This window comes from Phocoena sinus, chromosome 20 (genome assembly GCF_008692025.1).
Source record: "Phocoena sinus isolate mPhoSin1 chromosome 20, mPhoSin1.pri, whole genome shotgun sequence".
Lineage (NCBI taxonomy): Eukaryota > Metazoa > Chordata > Mammalia > Artiodactyla > Phocoenidae > Phocoena > Phocoena sinus.
The window spans coordinates 41,976,102-41,999,782 of record NC_045782.1 but is presented as its reverse complement, the minus strand read 5'-3'; the positions used below and the strand labels follow the sequence as shown (position 1 = coordinate 41,999,782).

The window sequence follows — 23,681 nt, the reverse complement described above, 5'->3', positions numbered from 1 at the left end:
TTCACAATCCTTGTGTTTGCTTGGGTTTGGAGGTTGAGGATGGGGCAAGGGCCAGATGAGATGGGAGGAGAGGGGCTCCAGGAAGCTGGAACCACCCAGGATGGTGTGGTTGGAAGGGAAAGGAGTTTGTGGCAGTGCACGGGTTTAGAATTTGAGGGCCGTGAGCAAGGGGGCAGTCTTGGAAATGAAAAGGGAGATGGTGGATCAGGCATGGGTTGGGGCTGAGAGGGAACCTCTTCCAAGTCATGAGCCCCCCTGGACAGAGCTGGCAATATACACTCAAGCCACCACCACCCCAGTCTGGGGAGGAGGAAAAATGTTCAGAGAATAAGCTAAAACTGGGGTTTTGTGCTGTTCTGTGTTTGGTCTCAGAGAACAGACAGGATGCAGCCCGAATTCTCACTGAGGAAGCCCTTTCATGACTCAGTTAGGCCAGGTTCTCCATCGTACTATCCGAATTCGCTCTCTGGAAGGAATCTATAACACTGTAGTGAGAATGGGAGGCAATGTGCTTCTCCCCCCTCTAGGTCATTTGCATCTGAAGTCTCATTTCTGATTATAAGATCAAGTGTTTTGGCATCCTGATAAAAGAAAATTCAGACATCAGGAGAGCAGGTGAGGCCAATCTTCTTGGGGTTTTTAAGATCATAGAATCAGGCTTTAGAGCTGGAAGTGACCCCCAAAGTTTCTCTGGTCTAACTCCCTGCTTCAAGCAGGTCATGTATTATTATTCCTATTTTTCAGATGAAGGAACCATCATCCCCAAATCAGTGAGCCAGCAACTGCTTCTGGTGCTTTTACTTGAGCCTAGTACCTAATTCTGGTGATGCCGATAATAACGTAACTAGTATTGCAGTTTACAAATAATTTTCTTGTTCAGCCCCTCTGCCATCTGATCCTCAGACCCATTCCTGAGGTATACAGGATGGGTGTAAATAGTTCCCAAAAGGAAACTGAGGGTGAGAAAGTTTCAGTGACTCACGCTATGTCACACAGCAAGCTAGCGGGAGAGGCAGGATAGAAACCAGGTCCTGCCGCCAATCTGGACTCTTTGTTCTACAGAGAGTATTAGCCACTAGAGCTAATACTGTGTGGTCACCGAGGAGAGCTGCAGCTGCAAAGGAGCTGCAGAGGGTGAGGAGGTAGAGGGTTGCCCCCTCCCCTACTTGGTTAAATCTGTCAGATTCTTGGCTGTAGCGGGATGGGTGAGGTCACAGCATTCTCCTCTGTCCTCAGCAGTGAGATAGGATGCACTGAGTCCTGCTCGGGTATCAGGTGGGCTCCCAGAGGATGGCACGATGACAGTGGGATGGAAGGTGGACCAGGTTTGTCCTGGCTCTGGACCACTCTCAGTGTTGTCCACGATCGAGTCACTTGCCTTCAAGGTCTTTAGCATCTGGAGGTCCTAATGTTCCCTAACCAGCTGGTCCTGGCTTGGAAGTCTAGCATTACTCACGAGCTCATGTTTTGGCTCAGATGGCTTGGGAATTCTGCAAATCTTAAGTTCTGTGGTGTTTTATAAATGAACACTCACTGTATTATGTGATGAGCTGGGTATACGTTAGGCCTTGTCAAAAGTCATCTCAGTGAATTTTGTATCTAGAAATAGTTCCTGCGGATGCAGCTTTTAAAATCGTAGTTGACTTTGGTGGTGCTCTTTAAATGTGTGACCTCTGCCCTGTTTGGGTTTCTTTCCTATCTAGGGATGGTACAGATCCGTTTATGAAAGCACAGGCTTTTGAGTGGTCTAGAACTTAGTTTGAATCCTGGTTTTGCCTCTTGCTAGCTGTGTGACTCCAGGCACATGTCTTAACCTGTCTGAGCTTTGGGTGATGATAATACCCATCCTAAAGGCTGATGTGAGGCTTAATTCAGACAACGGATGAAAGGGCCTGGTAGGGTGCCTGGCACATACTAAGTGCTCAGTACAGGCTCACTCTTGGTGGTTGCTAGGGTTCTAACCATCCCCTTGGGTTGTGGAAGTGTCATCATTGTGAAGACGCAAAACACAACCTTAATTTTTTTTCCAAATCAACATTACATGCAATAAAATGCATGTATTCTAAGTGCACGGTTTGGGTTTTTTTTTTCTTTTCTTTTCTTTTGTGGTACGCGGGCCTCTCACTGTTGCGGCCTCTCCCGTTGCGGAGCACAGGCTCTGGACGCGCAGGCTCAGGGGCCATGGCTCACGGGCCCAGCCGCTCCACGGCATGTGGGATCCTCCCGGACCGGGGCACAAACCCGTGTCCCCTGCGTCGGCAGGCGGACTCTCAACCACTGCACCACCAGGGAAGCCCCCATGGTTTAGGTTTTAACAAATGTATACCCTGTGTAACCACCACCACAATTGCTATATGGAACAGTGCCATCATCCCAAAGGATCTTTGGTGCTCCTTTGCAGTCAACACGCTCCCACCAGCACCCCCTTCACCACTTCCCTGCTTTCTGTCACTTTAGTTTTGCCCATTGTAGAATTTCATATAAATGGAATCATATGGTATATAGCCTTTTGTGTATGAATTCTTTTGCTCAAAATAATTTTTTTTTTCAAATTAACTTTTTGAGATTCATCCATGTTGTTGCATGTATCAGGAGCACATTCCTTTTTTCCTGCTGAGTAGTATTCCACCGTATGGATGTACTGCAATTTGTTTATTCATTCACCAGTTGATGGACATTTGGATCGTTTCCAGTTTGGGGCTATTCCAAATAAAGCTGCTATGAACATTCATGTACATCCCTTTTTGTGGACATATGTTTTTATTTCTCTTGAATACATATCTAGGACTGGTTATTTGGATCATATGGTCATTTGAATGTCTTTTTCTTTGGGTTATTTGTCTTATTGAGTTGTAAGAGTTCTTTACATATTTTGGATATAAGTCCTTTGTCAGAAGGTATTGGCAATATTTTTCCCCTGTCTGTAGCTTGCCTTTTCATTTTCTTATTGTTATCTTATGAAGAACAGAAGATTTTAATTGTGATGAAGTACAACTTTTGAACTTTTTCTTGTATGGTTTGTGCTTTTTGTGTGTCTCATCCAAGAAATCTCTGCCTCTTAGAGGCTGCAAAGATTTCCTCCTATGTTTTCTTCTAGAAACTTCATAGTTTTAGCTTTTACACTCGGGTCTATGATTCTTTTGGGGTTAATTTGTGTGGATGGTGTGAGGTAAGCGTTGAAGTTTATTGTCTTCCATGTAGATATCCACTTGTTCCAGCACCATTTGTCAAAAAGATGATCCTTTTTTCATCGTCATCTTTGTTGCAAATTAATTGACCCAATATATGAGGGCTTATTTCTGGACTCTCTATTCTATTCCATAAGCGTATCTTTAGGCCAATACCACAGTCTTGATTACTGTAGCTGTATGGTAAGTCTTGAAACCAAGTACTATAAGTTCTGTCCTTCTTTTTCAAAATTGTTTTGGCTACTCTAGATCCTTTGTATTTCCACATAAATTTTAGTATCAACTTGTCAATATCTGCAGGAAGGACTGCTGGGATTTTGACTGGGATTGCATTGCATCTATAAATCAACTTACAGATGATTGGCATTCTAACCAATTGAGTCTTCAGGTTTATAAACCGCCCATATCTCTCTTTTGGGGGCTTTTAAGATTTCTTTCAGCAGTGTCTTGTAATTTTCAGTGTATAGGTCTTGCCAACATTTAAAAAATTATTCCTAAGTGTTTTATGTATTTGGATGTTTTTTTTAAAACAGTTTTAGGAATTGACTGGGTCCTGAGAAAAACACGGTTGGAGGGAAGAAAGGGTAAAAGAAATTTTACTGCTTTGGGGTGGTGGATTGCAAGCCAAACATCGCTGATAAGAATCATTGCATTGGGGGAAGGAATTTAGGCTAGCTTGTCTCTGGGCTCAGCTGTAACCCGTGAGGAGCTGGGCTCTAGAGCTGGGGTCAAACCAGCCTCCTCAGTGGACGGTGGTGGAGTTTCTGAGGCTGAGTGGGGAGGAAACAGAAGAGAGAGAAGCAAGGGGTCCGGGGGACACCTGGGCTGGAATCTCCTAAGGAAGAGAGGTTCTGGTGCCTTTAGGCTTGTGTGCTCAGGTAGAAGTTGGGCTCAGGAGGAGGTGGGCCAGGTGCTGTGAGGGAGACCCTCACCCTGGCATCAGCCTGAGCAGGATGGGAGCCAGCCTAATGCCCTGCTATAGTGTAAGGAGCGCTGGACTTGGAATCACACAGATCGAGTTCAAATCCTCCAGCCAACCACTTACTAGTTGTGACCCAGAGCAAGTCAGTTAACTGCTCTGACCTCAGTTTCCCCATCTATAAAATGGGCTTATCCTTACCTTGTAGGGTCGTTATGAGGGTTTTATGTATATAAAAGTGCTGAAATGCTCTCCACATGTATGGAGTCCAGGAAACCTAGTGGCCCGTCTTAGAGCATCCCAGGTTAAGGAGTATCTTTTTGACATCTGTTCCTTCCTCTCTTCGTCTTTATCCAGTCGTTATATAATTTGAATCCTTCCTATACTCAGCCCTTTACGTGCATAATCTCATTTAACCATTGTGACATCCCAGGAGGTAAATGCTTGTGGAATTATCCTCATTTACAGGTGAGTGGGGGCGTGGGGGGAAGCTCAGAGAGGCCAAGTGCCTTGCCCACAGTCACAGAGCCAGTGGCGGGCAGCACCTAGATTTGAATTCTAGTCTGTCAGAACCCGGAGCCAACCTCTTCAACCCTGCCTCCTGCGCCTGTTGACTACCAGCTGAGGCCTGCCTTCCCCTGGGCAGCTCTGACCCTCTGAGCCCTCCACCCCATAGCCTACATCTCTCACTTGGCATGTGTCGTAGGTATCTCTCGCACTGCATGTCTTCAGCTCTTGCTTTGTTACCTAATTTTTTATGTGCTCACGTCTCCGATTCGTGCATAGTGCCCTTTAAGCGGAAGTCTTGGGGCCCTGTTGTTGGTTGACTCCACCCACGGTCCCTAGCATTGCTTCCTGGTCCACAGTGAGTGTCGGAGTGGGCAGTCCCCTCTCCCTTTTGCTGACCCTTCCTCGCCCCCAGAACCTCCCTCTCTGCCCCATCATGTTTGCTCTTTCTGCATGGCCCTCTCAGGCACATGCTGCTTGGCCATGACCTGGCCTCTGTCAGCAAAGGAATGGGAAGCAAAGCAGAGAGCAGGCACTAGCCCCCATCAGACTCCGGAGGTCAACCACACCTGGCCTTCCATGGGAATCCTGGGGGCAGCAGAGATGAGCTGGGGGTGGGGCAGACACCTCAAGCCCAGACCCTCTCACTGGAGAGGCTGAAGAGAGAGGGTGAAGGGTCTCAAAGAGTCAAGAGAAAATCAAACCACCATGTTCAGTCTGTCTTGGAAATTCCAAAGAGACTAGTTTTAGGGCAAGAGCAGAGAAGGTCTGCTTTCCCCATAGTGACAATCCCTTTGAGGCCAGATGTGTTTCAGATTTCAGGAGTTTTCAAATTTTAGCAAGATAATATAATACTCATACCACGTATAACATCATATCCCTAGCAAGGTATAGGGCAGCCCCCAGTAATCGGACACGATTATTTTTGCAGAAAAACATCTACATGCTGGGATAAATATAGACCATAAATATTCTCACTTTGGCTCAGGCCAAGTCTTGCTGCCATATGAGTTCGCCACAACTGTACCCCAAAATTGTAGTTGTCGGAGATTTCTGGAGTCCGGAGTCTTGGATAAAATTTTGTGAACCTGTCACGTGTCATCACGAGAGGTTGGGTACATTGAGTTTTAAAGAAAGACCTGGGCTGAGTTCTCACTGTGTATCAAAGGGAGGCTCTGGCTGCCCAAGCACAGCTTGTCCCCAGAAACTGGGGTTCAGAGGAAGGCAGCCTAGCTCTCCCTGTCCCCATAGGGGCTGAGCTGGTTGGAGGAGTCAGGGTCTGACTGACTGAGGCCAGACTGCCCTGAGATCTGGGTCGGTCCAGATCCCAGTTTGAGGGCTGGGGCAGGCATGGCCACAGGGAAGCTTCTCCAGAGCCACACCCCTCCAGAGCCACGCCCTTCCAGAGCCTTAGAGGCTTGAGCTTGGGAAGGTCTGGTGGTGAGGATGGGGGATATTAGGTAACCCCTGCAACCTGGGAGTGAGACAGTAGGGAGGCCGGTGGTTGGACCTGGGAGTGGAGGGGACTGAGGGAGAGCCTGGAGCTATACTCTGCCTGGCAGTTAACACCTGAGGGATGTATGCAGTCAGCAGGTGCCTGGGTTGGGGATGGGGGTGCCTCAGGGGATGAGAAACCAGGACCTCTGCTAAGGGGGTTACAGCCTACTTGGAGAGACTGTCTATACAGCCCTGAGGAGGAAGAAAATAAGTGAGCCGTGCAGAACTAATGGTACTACATCCGAACAACTGGGAGAAGACAAAGAAGTTGGATGGTTAGAGTGGGATGGGGCTGGCAAGTAAGGAGGACTTCCTGGAAGAGGCAGACAAGCATCTTAGGCTACTAGAGCTGGATAGGGCCTCAGGATCACCTTTCCCATTCCCTGCATTTTTGAGTCAAGTGTTGAAAAAGGCTGTGGTTATAAGAGTCCAGAGGATCCACGAGGGCTTTTAGACTGGGAAAGGCAACCCAGGTAGCAATTACAGCATGAAGAAAGGCATGGAGGTTGGACTGAGTTAGCCATGGCAGGAAGACAAGGAAGAGCATGGCCTGGCGTGAGGGGAGGGGCCCTTTGTTACAACCCTGGTTGGCTCTGCATCCAGGAGATTCCGAGGTGGGAAGTTGTCCTGGTCCTGCTCTGGAGGACCCTGCTGTATTCTCAGGGAAGCCATTTATAACTCCATCCATACCCTGGGGCTGTCCTGACCACTCGGGCCCTCACTAGGCATACTCAGGGAGCAGCTCCTTGACCAGGCTGGAGGTTCCTGCTATCCTTAGGGCTGAGGGGAGGGGTGTGGAGGGGCATGAGCCATCCCTGGGACCTGCAGGAGGACAAGTGGAATCTGCAGCGTGGAACCTCTCCTCCGAGAGCATACGTAAACTGTGGAATTGTCCACATCACAGGGCATTCACCAGGGGCCAGGCCCTCCCAGGGCCCACAGCCCAGCCTGAGCCTGCCTGTCCACAGGGATAAGGGTGACCATCCAAGAGCCTGCCAAGCTGGTTAGTTGGTCAACTTACTATGGTTAAAAAAACTTGGCCAGGGCTTCCCTGGTGGCACAGTGGTTGAGAGTCCACCTGCCGAGGCAGGGGACACGGGTTCATGCCCTGGTCCGGGAAGATCCCACATGCCGCGGAGCGGCTGGGCCCGTGAGCCATGGCCGCTGAGCCTGCGCGTCCAGAGCCTGTGCTCCGCAACGGGAGAGGCCACAACAGTAAGAGGCCCGCGTACCGCAAAAAAAAAAAAAAAAAAAAACTTGGCCAAAGTTGGCCAGCCCATGAGCCAGGATCCCATGGTCGGGGCAGAGCTGGGTGTGGGTGTTGGCTGCCCCAAGATGATACAGCATCAGCGACTACTTGCCTTTCCCTGTCATCCCCATGCTGTGTCCCCTAAACGACTCCTCCCCTGGGTCAGGGCTGGGCCTGTGAACCCAAGAAGCTGGGGAAGCTTATCTTAAGGCTTCCAGCCCCCCTTCTCTCCTCCCCTTCCTTTCCTCACCCCAGACTTCCCCTTTCTCTCTTCTCTTCATGATCCCAGGCTCTCTCCTTTGAGCTTCCTCTGTCTAGCAAAGTATGTTCTCAGGTACTGGCATTATTATATCAGACTCTCACACTTCAATATGAATTGGCAGGCCACTGCTCCAAGCTTTATTTCTGACTCTTGGCTGAAAAGAAACTGAGTTTTAGACTAGGGCCCTCTCTCCTTTCAGCTGCTCAGGGGGCCAGAGGAGTCCTGACCAGTCTTCCTTCCCTTCAATCCTACCAGCCTTGCGTTCCGATCACCGTAGACATTTACTATGGTGAAGGCTGCTTTTGCTTCCCTGAAGTGTTACATTAAAACTGAAAGCAGAGCTTCCCTGGTGGCGCAGTGGTTGAGAGTCCGCCTGCCGATGCAGGGGACACGGGTTCGTGCCTCGGTCCGCGGAGCGGCTGGGCCCGTGAGCCATGGCCGCTGAGCCTGCGCGTCCGGAGCCTGTGCTCCGCAAGGGGAGAGGCCACAACAGTGAGAGGCCCGCGTACCGCAAAAAAAAGAAAAAAACTGAAAGCAGAGACCGTCAGTCTTGATGGAAACAATCAGGAGACCCAGGGTGCAGTCCCAGCCCTGCCACCAGCTCAGTGGATCATCTTGGACAAAAATCTTACATGAACTTCCAGGGCACCAGACAGATCAAAGCAGAGACTTGCATACTTGGCAAACCTCTTGCCTTCCTGCCTGCACTGCAGAAGCCTCTGGGGTACCTCCCAGAAGCCATCAGGGCAAAACATCTGGACTGGGTGATCCTGAAGGGTTTCCCCAGCCCTAGAATATAATGATTCAAGTGGCGTACATTTGGACCCAGCCAGGGAAGGGGGGGAGATGCTCATCATCCCAGACTCGTGAAGGGGAGGGATTCCTTTGCACAGGAGTGATTTTGGTACCCTCCATGGCCACTGTGCCACCCGATCCATCCATGCCAGGGACAAAGACTTCCCCTCCTCAGCTTCAGCCTGAGCCTGAGCGGAGTGGCAGGGAGACAGGAGGAAGGGGGAAGCATTTCCTCCACAGATGTTGCACCAGCCAGGCTCTAAATACCCGAGATCGTTGGGCGGCCTGCTTGCTGCCCACTTAGCTCCTGCACACTGGTCTCCACGATGCCATCCTCAGCAGGCAGCCCAGTCGGGTGGCTGCAAAACAGGAAGTGGAGCTGTTCTGGGAGAGATAAAGCCCACAGCTGGGCCAGTCTCTTTTCTCTCTGAACCAGGGGTGGGCTGGTGGGGGCGGGGAGGTGTGCTGATTCAGTCCTCAAGGTGGCTTCTGAGGCTAAGAGGTGGGGAGGAAAGGAAGGCTGAGACCCAGACAGGGATGTAGTGAGCAGTCTGGTTTGTTTTGCTCTTCTGTGGCCTGAAGCTGATGCTCAATATTGATATTTAAATAAAAGAGTGAGTGAAGGGATGGGGGAGGGGGAGTTGGAGGAAAAGTGGGAAACGGCACCTGCCAAATCTGCCATTAAGGCTGCTCAGTAAGGACATCCTCATGGAGGACGTATGAGGTGACGGTGAGTCTTGTCAAGGAGAGAGGAGTCTGAAGGATGGAGAGAGGGATGTGCTTCTCAGCAGAGTAAACCTCGGGGCCCCTCAGATGGCGGGAGGAGAGGAGAGGAGCCAGGGGTGTGGAGGGGGCCCCTCTCTGAAGAAGGACTGCCCGGAGCCATGTGCCCTCTTTTCCTGGGCCAGACACTGTCCTCACTAACTCTCCCCTGCTGGGAAAAGGTGGGGACTGGAGAGGGCAGGTGGGGGTGGGGAGTGTAAGTGTCAGTGTGAGTGTGTGTGTGTGTGTGTGTGTGTGTGTGTGTGTGTAGGGGGATTTAGTGAGGGCGGGAGAGGTGGGCTGAGATATTTGAGATGAAAGCACAAAAGGTGCACTTACCATGCAAATGGCCCTGCAGCGGAGGAAGCCTGTTATCAGAGCATCTAATAGGGTTTTGCGGGGCCAAGGCCAATGCTCCAGGCAGGGCAAGGCTTTCCTGGTTCCCAGGTAGCTGCCTGCAGTTGGCACCAGCCCTGGTGCCAGGAACAGCTCCTGGTCCCTCCAGCTAAGTGTCCAGACAGGCTGGCATTACCTGGTGTCCTGGGAACCGCCAGTCTTGTCCTGTGCCACCCACCTGCTCACCCACCCACATCCCAGAGGCGGTCTCCTCTGGAACCATCAGACCCTCTCAAGCAGAAACAGGGATGGGGGTGGGGGTGGGAGAACAGAGCCTGGGCACCCCCAGGTGATGGGAAGTGCTCTACACCTGCCGAGCCTTCTCCAGAGAGCTCCCAAGAGCTTCCTTCAGCCACCTCTCCACCCCGGGCCTCCCACTACAGGCAGGAGGGGACTGGCTGAGGTCAGGGTCTTACCCAGATGGTGTTAGGAGATCTGATCCAGGCCCCCGAGCAGCTATTGTTCCTCTTGGACTTGGGCTGGTTCAGAGCCTTCTCCTTCCCTGTCCCCTGGGGTCTGGGGAGAGTTTGCAGTGCTCTGAATCCAGCCAAGTTCCCTCCAGACTGTGAGCTCCTTGAGGTTATGAGTGTGTGTCCCAGCACCCAGCACAGCACCTGGCACGTAGTAGATGCTTAAGAATGACGCTTACCGTGTGCCAGATACTGTTCTAAGAGCTCTACAGATGTTAATTCATTTAATCCTCACAATAACCATGTGAAATAGGTCCTGTGATTATCTGCATTTCACAGATCAAGCACAGAGAGGTGAAGTGCCTTGCCCAAGGTAGAACAGCTAGTAAGAGGCGGAGGTGGGATTTGAACTGAGGCTCCAGTCATGCTCTCCCACTAGTCAAGGTGTATTTGTTAGATAGAATGAGCTCAGGGGGTGAGTGGACATCCCTGGGGTCACCAGTGAGTGAGGGCAGACCTGGGACCAGACTACCCAGGCCAGAACAGCTTTGGGGGCCTGAGGTCCTTTGGTCCCCACACTCTAGCAAGTGGCGGGTGATCATTCCAGGGTGAACTCTAGTTCTGCTCAGGGGTTCGCTGGTCCCTGGTGTCCTGTTGACCATAGACCAAAGCAGTCTCCTGGGAGGCTTCCCCAAAGCCTGGGAGAACCTACTTTTGCTTCCTTCAAGGTCATCCCAGATGGGGCGGCTTTAGCCAAAACTGGATGGTGTGAGCCTTGTGCAGGGTGAAAGAAGGCATGGGCGGGAAAGACCAGGCATGGACAGAGGGGGTCTGGGGGCGCGGGATGTGAGATGAAGTCCGGAGGGGCACCCTTGACTTCTCCCACTTTGGAGGGAGATGTGGTGGCCTGGAAAGTGTCTGGGGAGGCTCTGGGGTCAAAGCCAAAGGCATCTCATTGTGTGAGGGTGGGGGCTTCCAGTCTTATCGACCTGACCACCAAGGGCCATGGGCTGAGGGTGCAAAGGACAGAGGGGGCACAGGCTGGGGGCAAAGAAGGGAGGCGAACGGAGCCGGTCACGTGGGGTGGTTGCTTTCCTAATGGGACAAAAGACGCTGGAAGTCAACCTGGGAGAGCCCGACAGGAAACAGGAATGGGGGAGACAGACCAGCTGGGCCAAAGCAGAAGCAACTGATGGGGAAGGGTTGGTCCCAGGTGGCTCAGGGGCACTTGAGTCAGGCAGGAGCCTGAAGGTGCTCTTATCCCTCAGCCCAGAAGGGTAATCAGCAAGTTTACAGGTTATTTGTCCTCTGCTCTTCAGTCCAGAACACCGCTCGCTTGCTTGACTGATAGCGTCCCACCTGACCATGGGGAGGTGTCTTCATTAAAACCCCAGATTTTGTCTGGACTCCTTAGACTCAACAAAGCTCACTCGATCTTCTCTGGTTGTACATCTTACCCTCAAGATGCAACTAACATGTAGAGATTTTTGCAGAAGGGCTTGGGGGGTGGGGTTCTCAGGCTTGGAGTGCCAGATAGAATGGTTTCTTCAATGGGAACGGATCATGCCCACGGACCCCGGAATAGATTGGAACCTGCAACACCTAGAATTCTTCTGAGGTCCAAGAAGAAACCGTCTCTAGCAGATGCCCTGGCATCCACAGGGCCTGTGTCAGAGCATTTACTAGCACTGTTTAAGGAAATCAGTTGAGGTATCTTCTAAGTTTGATGTCCTGCCACTATTTCTTCAAAGAAAAAATGGTCCCAAAGTGCAACATAGAAAACAAATGAAAGGCAAACTGGGTCCTGGTATGTCTCTCGGCTGTCTTCCTAGGTCCTATGGGGGCCCCTGAGGCAGTGTGAGGGGGCCTTTTTGGAGAGCAGCCCTGGGCAGACCAGGGCCCAGTACGGCCTGAAGCTCCTGTGCGGTTGGCTGCCTTTCCTGACCATTAATCGCTACTAAGTGTCATTACTGCTAATAAAATTAACCGACTTTATACTGGACTCCTGGGGCCATCAATCACAGGGTCTATTACACGAAATTAAAGAAACAGTGGCCTGTTGATGGGAGGAAAATGTGTTTGCCGAGCCTGGCTCACAAGTGCAGGGTAGGGTGTGCTGGTACTGCACAGCTGTCAGAAGATGGTGATCAGGGACGGCACCCTTAATTAGACAGACTGACTCTCAGCCTTGACATTGTTCTACAGATAGGAGTGTCTCAAGTAAGAACAGAGATGACCACAGGGAGACTCTGGGGCCAGGCGCTGAAAAGCTCCCCAAATTCTCCCTCCCGTTTTCACCTCTGTTCCTCTCTATGGCTTTGGTTCATTCTTTTTCTCTCTCTTTGGACCAGCTTTCTATCTCTTGAGTTACGAGCCCAAAGAAAGAGAAAACAACTGTGTGCTCTCTTAAGTCAAAGAAAGAGAGAAAGCAAATGTATGCTCTCTTAAGTCAAATTCCAAATTCCCAGAGAAAGAACTGATTGGCCCAGCCTGGGTCATGTGATCCTCAGTAGTCCAATCAGCAGGCCAGAGCAGCAAGATCATATGGTATAAAATGGCTGACAGGGTGACCATGTAGATAGAAGGAACAGGTAGGCAGCCAACCCAACAAGTGTCTGAAAGAGTAATTTAAAGGGCTTAGTAATAAGCACTCAAAATGTGGTAGATAAGGGAATTCCCTGATGGTCCAGTGGTTAAGACTTGGCACTTTCACTGTTGGGCCTGGGTTCAATCTCTGGTCAGGGGGTTAAGACCCCACAAGCCACATGGCATGGCCAAAAAAAACCCTGTGGTAGATAATATTATATAATAGAATATAAATTATACATTATATATTATTTAATATAGCTATAATGATATAAAAATAATAGCTATTGTTCTTATAATGGAATTTGATCCTTGAAGGATCTGCTGTCCTATTGGCCAAAATTCCCATCATTCCCTGCTCATTCTCTCATCTGTTAATCACTACTACAAGGGAGATCCCAACTTCTGAAACACAAGAACTGCGTGAACAGAAGTTGCCCCTCACACCAGTCCCTGGTGTGGGGAGGAAGACACTTGAGGGGCTAGATGGCTGCTGCACCCTTTGCTCCTGCAGCCCCCAAGCTGCCCTCCACACCGGAAGTCAGTCAGGGTGGGGTCTCCTGGGCTGGAGTTGACATTGGGCTCTGCTCTGGACCTGCCAAGGGTCAAGCTCTAAGGGTTTCCTGCCAGACTGCAGGGAGGGGTTTGGGTGTAGACCTGGTGGACTGGAAATTTACCCATTTGCCCCCAGATTAATGATTAACGGGTCCCTGCCCTCACCCTGTCTGGGAGGGGAGCCCAGGGCCAGGCTGGGCCAGGAGGAGCCCGATAGCATCTGTCTCTCCTCGGGGGTTTCCGAGATTTGATCCACACTGGGTTGGCTGCACCTGATGGATTTGGGATCTACGGGCACTTTCTGGGGGCAGCTGGGACCCGGCCAGGACCCACACCCTCCCTGGGGTAAACGGGGAAGGTTTACCAGATGTCCTGGCTGGGGCAGGTGGCTCCAAACAGGAGAGCCGTGCCCTTGGCTCTGTGGGATGTGCGCCTCTCTGACCACTCAGGGCTTGGCCACAGGGCTTGCCTTGGCTGGGGGCACTTGAGCACTATGGGGTGCAGCCCAGACCTGGCCACACAAGTGACAAGTGCCACATCCAAGCAGGAGCTTTAAGAGCCAACGCTTGGTTCCACCTTTGATCTTTTACCACGGCCACAAGGCCAGCAAATTCCAGAAAGGGGCTGCTTCCTCCAGCCTGGGTGCCAGAATGATGTATATTTCACCCACTCCGAGGGCCACCAGGGTACAGGACAGCATATATATATATATATTTTTTAAACATCAGCCTTTGGATGAGTGGAACCACCTTCCCAAGGCAGTTAGGTTTCTTAGTCTTAAACCACTGCTCAACCCAACCCCATCCTAGGTGCTGCATCATCCATCTGCAGGATTCTTTTTTTGTTTTGCGGTACGCGGGCCTCTCACTGTTGTGGCCTCTCCCGTTGCGGAGCACAGGCTCCGGATGCGCAGGCTCAGCGGCCATGGCCCACGGGCCCAGCCGCTCCGCGGCATGTGGGATCTTCCCGGACCAGGGCACGAACCCGTGTCCCCTGCATCGGCAGGCGGACTCTCAACCACTGCGCCACCAGGGAAGCCCCAGGACAGCATTTATTTTGAACTGGGAGAAACATCTCATGGACCGCTTCTGGGCGGAGGGAGGGTGAGCTCTATTTGTAGTCCAGAGGGCATGGGTTCGATCCCTGGTGGGGGAAATAAGATGCCGCGGGGCACAGCCAAAAAAAAAAAAAAATCACTGTAGTCCCCACCTTGCTGCTGATCTGCTGTAAGACTCGTTAGTCACTGCCTCTTTGTAAAACCTTTGTTTCCTTATCTGTACAAAGGGAAGACTCTGCCCAGGTTAGAGAGTAAAACATCTTGCAAGAGGAAAGAGTTTTGAGAAACTCCAGCTAGCAGGAAAGTGAAACAGCAAGTCCCAGGCCCTGTGGTTAGTAACTTTTCAAATAATCCTCCCAGCAGCCCCAGGAGGTAGCGAGGATCACACTTTCCATTTTCCAGAGGAGAAAATCAGTGCTTCTCGGTTACACAGCTAGGAAGTGACGGGCTACTGGAACGTGGCAGCCTGACGTCAGCATCCATGGACTTCAGATATAGTAGAGCAAAGAGTCTGGAGCTGGTGGCCTGATACAAATATACTTCCTTCATGTTCATCCACCTGTCAGTCCATCCACCCATCCTTCCTTCCTCCCTTCACCTCTCCATCCTTCCACCTTTCCATCCATTCAGGTATTCCCTAAGTATCTTTTTGTAACAGGCATGGAGTGGCCAGATGATTAAAGATCTCTCTGGGGATTATGGAAACAAGTTAGGTTGGCATGGCATTACTTGGGCAGCAACCTAATGTAAGCGAGAGAGGGATACCAGGGAAACTGGCTGGACGTCTTCTTCCTGTTGACATCCCTCTGCCTGCCTCTCTTAGGAACATACAAGCCAGGCAGCAGCCTATGCTATGTGCAATGTTTCCCAAACTGCCCTGATCCCCAAAGCTGCCCAGGGAATGTGGAAAATATACAGATTCCCAGGTCCTGTTCCAGACCAAGAGAAGCAGAATTGCTAAGTATAGATCCTGGGCATCTGTATTTTTAATAAGCACCTCAGACGATTTTTCTGATTGGGCAAGTTTGGGGAATAAAGTGGGTAAGAAGAGCAGAGACTTTGGCTTCTGGAAAACTTGGGTTTGAGATCTTTCACTAGCTCTTGTTATAAGCACCTTGGTTTCCTGCTCTGTAAAATGGGGGCATGACCCCATGGGGCCAGCCTCCCTCCTAGAAGGGCGAATAGTACAGCCCCCAGGAAGGCCCTTCCACTCACCTGCCCCACATTCTTAGGGATTGTCATCCTTCCTCCTCCCCTGTCACGACCCAAGGGTCACTGGTCTCCCTTCTTTCTTGCCCCCTCTAGCCTAACCGGGCGGGAGGTCCTGACACCCTTCCCGGGTCTGGGCACCGCCCCTGCCCCAGCACAGGGTGGGGCCCACCTGAAGCAGTGTGACCTCCTGAAGCTGTCCCGCCGGCAGAAGCAGCTCTGCCGGCGGGAGCCAGGCCTGGCTGAGACCCTGCAGGATGCCGCACACCTCAGCCTGCTCGAGTGCCAGTTTCAGTTCCGGCATGAGCGCTGGAACTGCAGCCTAGAGGGGAGGACGGGGCTGCTCAAGAGAGGTAGGGAGGCAGGCTGGGAGGAGGAGGGCTGGGGGGAGGACTGAGAGGAGGAAGGCTGGGGGGAGGAGGGCTGGGAGGGAGGAGGGCTGGGGGGAGGAGGGCTGGGAGGGAGGAGGGCTGGGGGGAGGAGGGCTGGGGGGAGGAGGGATGGGAGGGAGTAGGGCTGGGGGGAGTAGGGCTGGGAGGGAGTAGGGCTGGGAGGAGGAGGGCTGGGGGGAGGAGGGCCGGGAGGGAGGAGGGCCGGGGGGGAGGAGGGCCGGGAGGGAGGAGGGCTGGGGGGAGGAGGGCTGGGAGGGAGGAGGGCTGGGGGAGGAGGGCTGGGAGGGAGGAGGGCTGGGGGGAGGAGGGCTGGGGGGAGGAGGGCTGGGAGGGAGGAGGGCTGGGGGGAGGAGGGCTGGGGGGAGGAGGGCTGGGAGGGAGGAGGGCTGGGAGGGAGGAGGGCTGGGGGGAGGAGGGCTGGGAGGAGGAGGGCTGGGGGGAGGAGGGATGGGGGGAGGAGGGATGGGAGGGAGTAGGGCTGGGGGGAGTAGGGCTGGGAGGGAGTAGGGCTGGGAGGAGGAGGGCTGGGGGGAGGAGGACCGGGAGGGAGTAGGGCCGGGGGGGAGGAGGGCTGGGGGGAGGAGGGCTGGGAGGGAGGAGGGCTGGGGGGAGGAGGGCTGGGAGGGAGGAGGGCTGGGGGGAGGAGGGCTGGGAGGGAGGAGGGCTGGGGGGAGGAGGCTGCCTTTCCCACTCCAACGTTCCCAAGACCACATTGCCCTTACGAGCCCAGCGCAGTCCTGAGTAAGAAGCGTCCTGGAGCTAATGAGGCCTAGCTTTTCCCTGTTTGGCGGGGGCAGGGGAGCAAGGAGGACACAAGAGAGGAGAGGAGGAGCACAACCCATTCCTGGAAGAGCCCACAGATGAGATGGGTGGTCCCCCAGTCCCTTCCCTCAGCCTCCATACACACACACACACACACACACACACACTCACACTCACACATTCACACACACTCACACTCACAAAGGTATGAGAGCAGTTAAGGAGGGATGGCAGTTAATAGCTGGCCAAGTGACATGATACAGGCCAACAACAGACTTCATTTGTTCATTGACTCACCTGCTTCTTTGTTGGTCATAAGCATCAGTCTATCCCTCCCTCCCTCCCTTCCATTCCCACGCTCCCTCCCTCCCTCCCTTGCATTCCCACGCTCCCTCCCTCCCTCCCTTCCATTCCCACACTCCCTCCCTCCCTCCCTGCCTGCCCCGTGTCTCCACTTGGCCATCACTTCACTAAGCATCTGGTGAGGCTCTCCATGAGCCAGGCACTGTGCTGGATGCTGGAGATATGGAGCCAAACAAGACCCCATCTTCCCTCAGAAAGCATTCAGCTCAAGTGGGGGAAAAGCTCATCCTGGGACTATCACCAAGCATCAATGGGTCTTTGACAAAAAAGGGAGCGATGGTGGATCAGAGCAGCCCACCCCCTTTTAGGCAACTGTTCCCCGTGGCTGGGAGCGTCTGAGCAGAGCTGATGCCCCCCCCCACACACCTCAGCGTCACAAGCACCCCAGGTATATCAGAGAGCAGGTAGAAGGTAGCGAGCTCACAGGGGAGGCCAGCTCTGGGCTGCACCCCATAGTGCAAGCGTTGTGATTGTTTTCAGAGGATCAGGGGCTCAGAAACGGGTTGGTCCAACTTGCTCACACATCAGCTTGGAGTCAAGATCAATGGTTTAACCCAGCTTCGCCACTCGCCAGATGCCCATGTCACTTCTCTCTGCATCTGTGTTCTCACCTGTTTAGTAGAAGGAGAAGCCCCTGTCCTGCTGCCCTTAGAACCTGGGCACACACTCCCCTGGGAATTGGAAGTTCCATTTAAACAGCAACTTGCATGCTGAGTTTAAAAGGCAGGTGACAGGGAGGCTGCCCTGAGCTGTGCCCTCAGGTTCACAGGCCCTTCATCCTGCTCGCCACAGTGGCCCCACCACCCACTCTATCCTCAGAGGGCAGCAGACAGCCCCTGAGCCCACTCTCCTCCTCCCTCCCGATCCCCCCGGGGCCCGGCCCAGGTTTCAAGGAGACGGCTTTCCTGTACGCGGTGTCCTCGGCCGCCCTCACGCACACTCTGGCCCGGGCCTGCAGCGCCGGGCGCATGGAGCGTTGCACCTGTGATGACTCTCCAGGCCTGGAGAGCCGGCAGGCCTGGCAGTGGGGCGTGTGCGGCGACAACCTCAAGTACAGCACCAAGTTCCTGAACAACTTCCTGGGGCCCAAGAGAGGAAACAAAGACCTGCGGGCACGGGTAGACGCCCACAACACCCACGTGGGCATCAAGGTGAGCACGTTCCCGGGTGACCCAAGCCCTTCCCAGCCAGAGTGCAGGGCTGGGGAGCGAGGTCTCTAGGCCATTATCCGCCCTGCCCCCTAGCACACCCATAGAGCCGGCCCAGGATGAACCGCATCCTTGCAACCAACATTCCTTGGGCATCCATTCTGGACCATTACCAGGTACCGGGAAGTAGAGAAGGATCCTGGGCATCACTGTCGGCTGGGCAGCAGGTGGGAGCTTGGCTCAGATGGGGCCTTGGTGAGGCAGAAACGTGTTTGGAGAAGGGTCTCCATTCCAAGCACTGGCCTGCCTGGAGGTCCTAGAAGCCGAGGTAGTTTGAAAACTGATCTGGTACAACCCCTGTCCCTTCTCCATTTTACAGATGGGAAGACAGAGGAGGCCCAGAGAGGGGAAGGAACTTGGCTGAGGTCACACAGTAGTGGGAGGGCGGGAGGGTAAAAAGTATCTAGGTCTACTCGGACCAGAAAGCTGGGAGAGGCTAGGCCTCCATTTCTTTAAGAAATTGAGTTCTGTGTTCTGTTTCCTTATCACTGAATTTGTGTAAACCAGGGCTGCTGTGCTCAGTTGTGCAAGCTGTCTGCTCCACAAGGACTTTGGGCCAGGGGAGGAGCTGGGGCTAACATCCGGCCCACACTGCTCTCACCAAGATGTGAGGACCGTCTCTGCCCAGAGGAAGGGGCGCCTAGAGCTAGTTTGCACTAAGGTGCCACGTGGGCCAGCTAGAGTCTTATCTGCACCCCCCATGGGGACCTTCCCCTGTCTCTTTCCCATCCTCCTGTTGTTCCCCAGCCAGGGTTGGTGCTCTAGGGTCTGTGGGCCCGGGTCTCTGACCACGCCTCCCTTCTGCCTCTCCTCGCAGGCCGTGAAGAGTGGCCTCAGGACCACGTGTAAGTGCCACGGCGTGTCGGGCTCCTGCGCCGTGCGCACCTGCTGGAAGCAGCTCTCCCCATTCCGCGAGACAGGCCAGGTGTTAAAGCTGCGCCACGACTCAGCCGTCAAGGTGTCCAGCGCCACCAACGAGGCCTTGGGCCGCCTGGAGCTGTGGGCACCAGCCAGAGCAGGCAGCTCCACCAAGGGCCCGGCCCCACGGCCTGGGGACCTGGTCTACATGGAGGACTCACCCAGTTTCTGCCGGCCCAGCAAGTACTCACCCGGCACAGCGGGCAGGGTGTGCTCCCGGGAGGCCAGCTGCAGCAGCCTATGCTGTGGGCGGGGCTACGACACCCAGAGCCGCCTGGTGGCCTTCTCCTGCCACTGCCAGGTGCAGTGGTGTTGCTACGTGGAGTGCCAGCAGTGCGTGCAGGAGGAGCTTGTGTACACCTGTAAGCATTAGGCCCCCTGCCCAGTGTGCCAGCTGGACTCTGCCAGGACCTCGCATGGCACCGGGCCACCTCGACGCCACCCAGATGTCCAGCCAGCCCCCCGGGCAGGTGCACGCAGCGTGTATGCACTCACCCACGTGCATGCCAGTGCACATGTGTTCCTCTCCCCACTGGGTCCCATCAGCCTTCCCCTCCCTCAACTCAAAAGGTGGGAGCCCCACCCCTGAACCCAAGGGTCCCCAGCCTTGTTGAGGACTTGGAGTGGGAGGGCAGAGTGGGAAGGATGTGGAGGGAAATAAGGGAGGCCAAGAGAAGGGCAGGACTGAGGTTTCGGAGAGGAGACGGGGTGCATCCCGCCATCTCGATTCCTGGGATTAGTGGCCTAAAGCCAGCAAGATGTTGGGAGGTGAGCTTCTGGGCCAGGAAGGCTCAGGGAGGCAGGGTCAGTCAGAAGCAAAGGCCGGAGTCTGCCTGGGATGGGTCAGTCCAGCTGTAAGTGTGACCGGGGGTCCACTTGTGCTGTGAGGCCCCAGTGCAGCTGGCATTCGTGATACACAAGACTTGGTTTATGAGTTCTGATTCGGTTACGTTTGTACACTCACAGCTACTCATCTAATTAAGATTTTTACCGGGGCTAGCATTATAGGTGTGGGAAAGTCTTTGCTAAGCCTGGCGCCTTGGGGGACCCCTTCATTTACTAATGGTCCGTCACTTTGGCTCTTACCTGAGGAAGAGAAGTGACTGCTAATTCCCTCTGATCCTGTGGACCTTTCCATTGCTGCCTACTGAGGCCCTGAGAGGGAGGAGAGAGAAGATGGTACATACACACGGGTGCACACAGGCACCCCCCCACACACATGCATGCACACCCCTTGGACCTGCCAGGCTGAGGGCTCTCATTCAGTGACACACACCTCTCTGGTTCAGGATCAAGACCTTGCAGGTGTCACTTTGCTGGAAGCTGTGTGCTTTCCCAGAGCAGAGCCCGATGCCAGCCGGGAGGAAGTGACCTCCTTCGGGACGCCCTTGGCTGCTTTGCTGGCCCTGCCGCGCCCTCTGTCAGCTTCCTTTCTCCCGGAACCCAGAGTTGCTGACCCTTTGCTGAGACAGGAAACTCTTCAGAATCAGCCGAATGCTGAGAAACCATCTGTGCAGGCCCAGGAAGAAGCCCCCGGGGCTCCCTGTGATCTCCAAGGGTGAGGAGAAGCTGCCCCGTCTTCGGTGGATCAGGCAGCCTCCAGAGGGATGCTGGAAGGATCTTTGGCAGCAGAGGCTCTGATGAGAAGCCAAATTGACCTGAGGCCCCTCCCGAGAGTGACTTTGCTGACCCAAGCAGCTGGCCCACATCTTGGCAGGAAGAGAAAAAGGACAGAGGGCTGTTTCCCTAGTTTCTTCCACTCCCCAACCGCAAGGAGACTTTCTCTCTGCCAGCCCGCTCTATCCTCCTCCTCTGAGACCCCAACCCTGCCTCCACCCTGGCTCAGCCCTAGGCATAAGGCAGCAGGAAGAGGGCGCCCAGTCCACCAACATGCCATCTGCATCCAAGTCCGTGGCTGGCAGTGCCGGGGTGGCAGGAAGATAAAGGGTAGCCTCTGAGGGACTGTGGCCACAGTCGGCCACTAACACTGACCAGGCCAAGGGCACGGGTCAGGCTCTGAGGGCCCCTCGGCCTGTGAGGTCTTCCCTGTGCAGCCATCTCCCCTCTTCTACTTCCCTGTTCCCACCCCTTTCTCTTCCAATTGCCCCCAAAGGTCCACCTCAGCCCCGCTGGGGCCCCTGGGACCAGTGACCACGGACCTCTCCTTCTACAGCTTTAAGGGAAACACTCACAGGGTATTTTTTTTGTCTACCTCGCATATATAGTTTTTAGGGCAAAAGAGAATAATTTATATAGCTAAGATATATGAGAAAATATTTATGTTATTTATATAGTTTCTATATTTTATGGGCAGCTGCTCTGGGGCTTGTGTATTCTGCTGGAAGCCGTCTATCTGGGGAGATGCAGCTGCACTGACTGGGGCGCCCACCCAGCTGGACACCAGGTGGCCGGGGAGAAGGTCTTGTGGGCTCCGTGTCCCTTGACGCGGTCTGTCCCAGAGCTCGTGAGCAGCATCCCTTCTGCACAAGAGCTCTGATGGGCTTGATCCGGATCCTCCTTGTAAAGTCGTTGTAAATTCTCTGCTCTTCTGGGTCCCAGGCCCCCTCTTCTGCTCTGGCCAAACTTGTCTTGCTCATGGTAATAATGATGACAAGGACGACCACACTTTGCATTTGTAAAGCACTTTTGATCTTTGGAAACACTTTTGTCCCTTTAATCTCACTTGATTTCCCCATTATCCCTGTGAGGTAGGGGCGGCTACATAACTGTGCCCATTTTACAAGATGCGGCCCAGAGATGGAGGTCTGTGTTCAAAGTCACACTGAAGAGGTTCTTTCAGTGAATATTTATTGAACTTTAACCTGGGCCAGATTATGGGTGCTGACTTACCCAGAGCCTGGGAGCCCCAAGTCTGGATCCACCCTGAGTCCAAGAACCCAGGGATGCGGCTGCTTCCCTGGCTGTGTGCGACCCTGCCTTTTGGATCTCGGCAGCATGTCAGCATTTCCTGTGTCTCAGGGGCTGGGACTGCCTGAGAGGCCTGGAGAAATGAGGACCCCGTAGACGCCACTCCAGGGGCCCCACCACTGGGCCCTCCCTCCTTCTGCCCACACTGCCTGAGAGGGTTGGGATACGACAGCCAGCCCACAGATGGGCTTTGTTTGCTCTCATCTGTGTTTTTCTTTTAAAAATGATCTGTCTTCAATTGGCTTTCTGGCTTCTCTTGTAAAATCAGCTGCACTGGCAAATTGGTCCTGCATTCCCACCTTGGCCGCACTCAGCTGGAAAGAGGGACCCCTATCAGACAGGATGCACGGGGGCTCCCCAGTTTGCGAAGTACCTCCCACCTCACTTGTGCATGCTGCCGCCTGGCTCTTGTGGGCACATCATGTCTTCCCCTGGTCCAGATAAGCCCAGCTTCCCTGGTGTCCTCCACTGGCTGACAGAGCGACAGAGACACCCATGCCAACCCTGAAGATTATTTCTTACTTTCCAGAATTTCCTTTCTCAACAACCATGAACTTCAAAAGCTTTTGTCTCAGCACATTTTAGAATCACAACCAGACCTATCGTATATCGAGCACCTGTTCTGTTCATCCATTCAGTCAGCGATGGTTTAGGGAGCTCCTACTGAGGGCCAGCCACCACCCCGGGTGCTGGGGTGCAGCAGTGAAGGAGACCAAGTCCCTGCCTCGTGGGGCTGCCACTCTAGCGGGAGAGAGAGAGAGACAATAAACCAATAAACCACGTGTCAGCTATTTGTACCTATTTTGTCTCGCTTTATTGCAATAACTCTGCGTATTGGACACGACCACGCCCATCTCATGGTCAAGGAAACGGAGGCTATGAGGTGTGAAGGCTCCCGAATGCCACTGGCAAGCTTTGGTCTCAGGATTAGAACACAGAGCTGCTGGCCTCCGAAGTATGAGTTCTTGCCTCCCCTCAGAAGTATGTAGCACGGGGATGGGTCATCCCATTCTATGGATTCTGGGGAAGCTGAGGCCCAGAGGAAAGAGGTGACCCATCCAAGGTTATATACCTGGTTGGACCAGGCCAGAGCCAGGGTCCCTTCCTGGAGATGACAAGTATTTTTAGTGCCCGCATCCTATGGCCAGCCATGCAGGTTGGGGTGGGGCAAGTTAAGGCAGAGCAGGAGCCTTCAGGGACTTACGGTTCCGTAGGAGAAATGAGACACACGGCCGTGCCTTTTTCATGCCTGAGCTCATACCCACTGCCTTCTAGAATCTTCTCCAATTCCTGGGTTTCTTCTCTGATGACTTAGCTCTGAGCAGGGGGGAGAAGCCATGCCTTCTCCTGATGGAATTCCTGTAGCAGGTGGGGAAGGCGTTTAGAGTAGAACTCGCGGGGGGTCAGGAAGGGAGATTTCCATTCTTGCAATCATGAGACAGCCTTGCTCCAGCCTCCCTGACCCGCCTTCCACCTTAGAGGCTCAGCAGTGCCTCAGCCTCCGTCTTTGCTGCCCCTGTGGGCCTGCCAGCCCCTGCTCTGTCCTTGCTGGGTTCCCGGAGCTGTGGAACATGACTGTGGTGACCCCAAGTCCTGCAGCTCCTCAGATGGGCCCAAGGTTGATGACTGCCCAATGACTCCTAAAGACACGTGGAATGATCCCCTACATCCGATTTCCTTTGGGGAGATATGGTCACCGTCTGGCCAGCAAGCATGTC

General features: G+C 53.6%; 1 protein-coding gene across 1 annotated transcript in view; it reads left to right on the top strand.

The window, feature by feature from the left end:
* The window catches only part of WNT9B (Wnt family member 9B), a 47,823-nt gene extending 25,063 nt beyond the window's left edge, over positions 1 to 22,760 (top strand). The window contains exons 6-8 of the mRNA XM_032617492.1: positions 15,489 to 15,745; positions 17,795 to 18,060; positions 18,935 to 22,760. Coding sequence (XP_032473383.1) covers positions 15,489 to 15,745; positions 17,795 to 18,060; positions 18,935 to 19,408 — 997 coding nt within the window. The 3' untranslated portion in view covers positions 19,409 to 22,760. The remainder of the gene's footprint in view (positions 1 to 15,488; positions 15,746 to 17,794; positions 18,061 to 18,934) is intronic.
* The last annotated feature ends 921 nt before the right edge of the window (positions 22,761 to 23,681 follow it).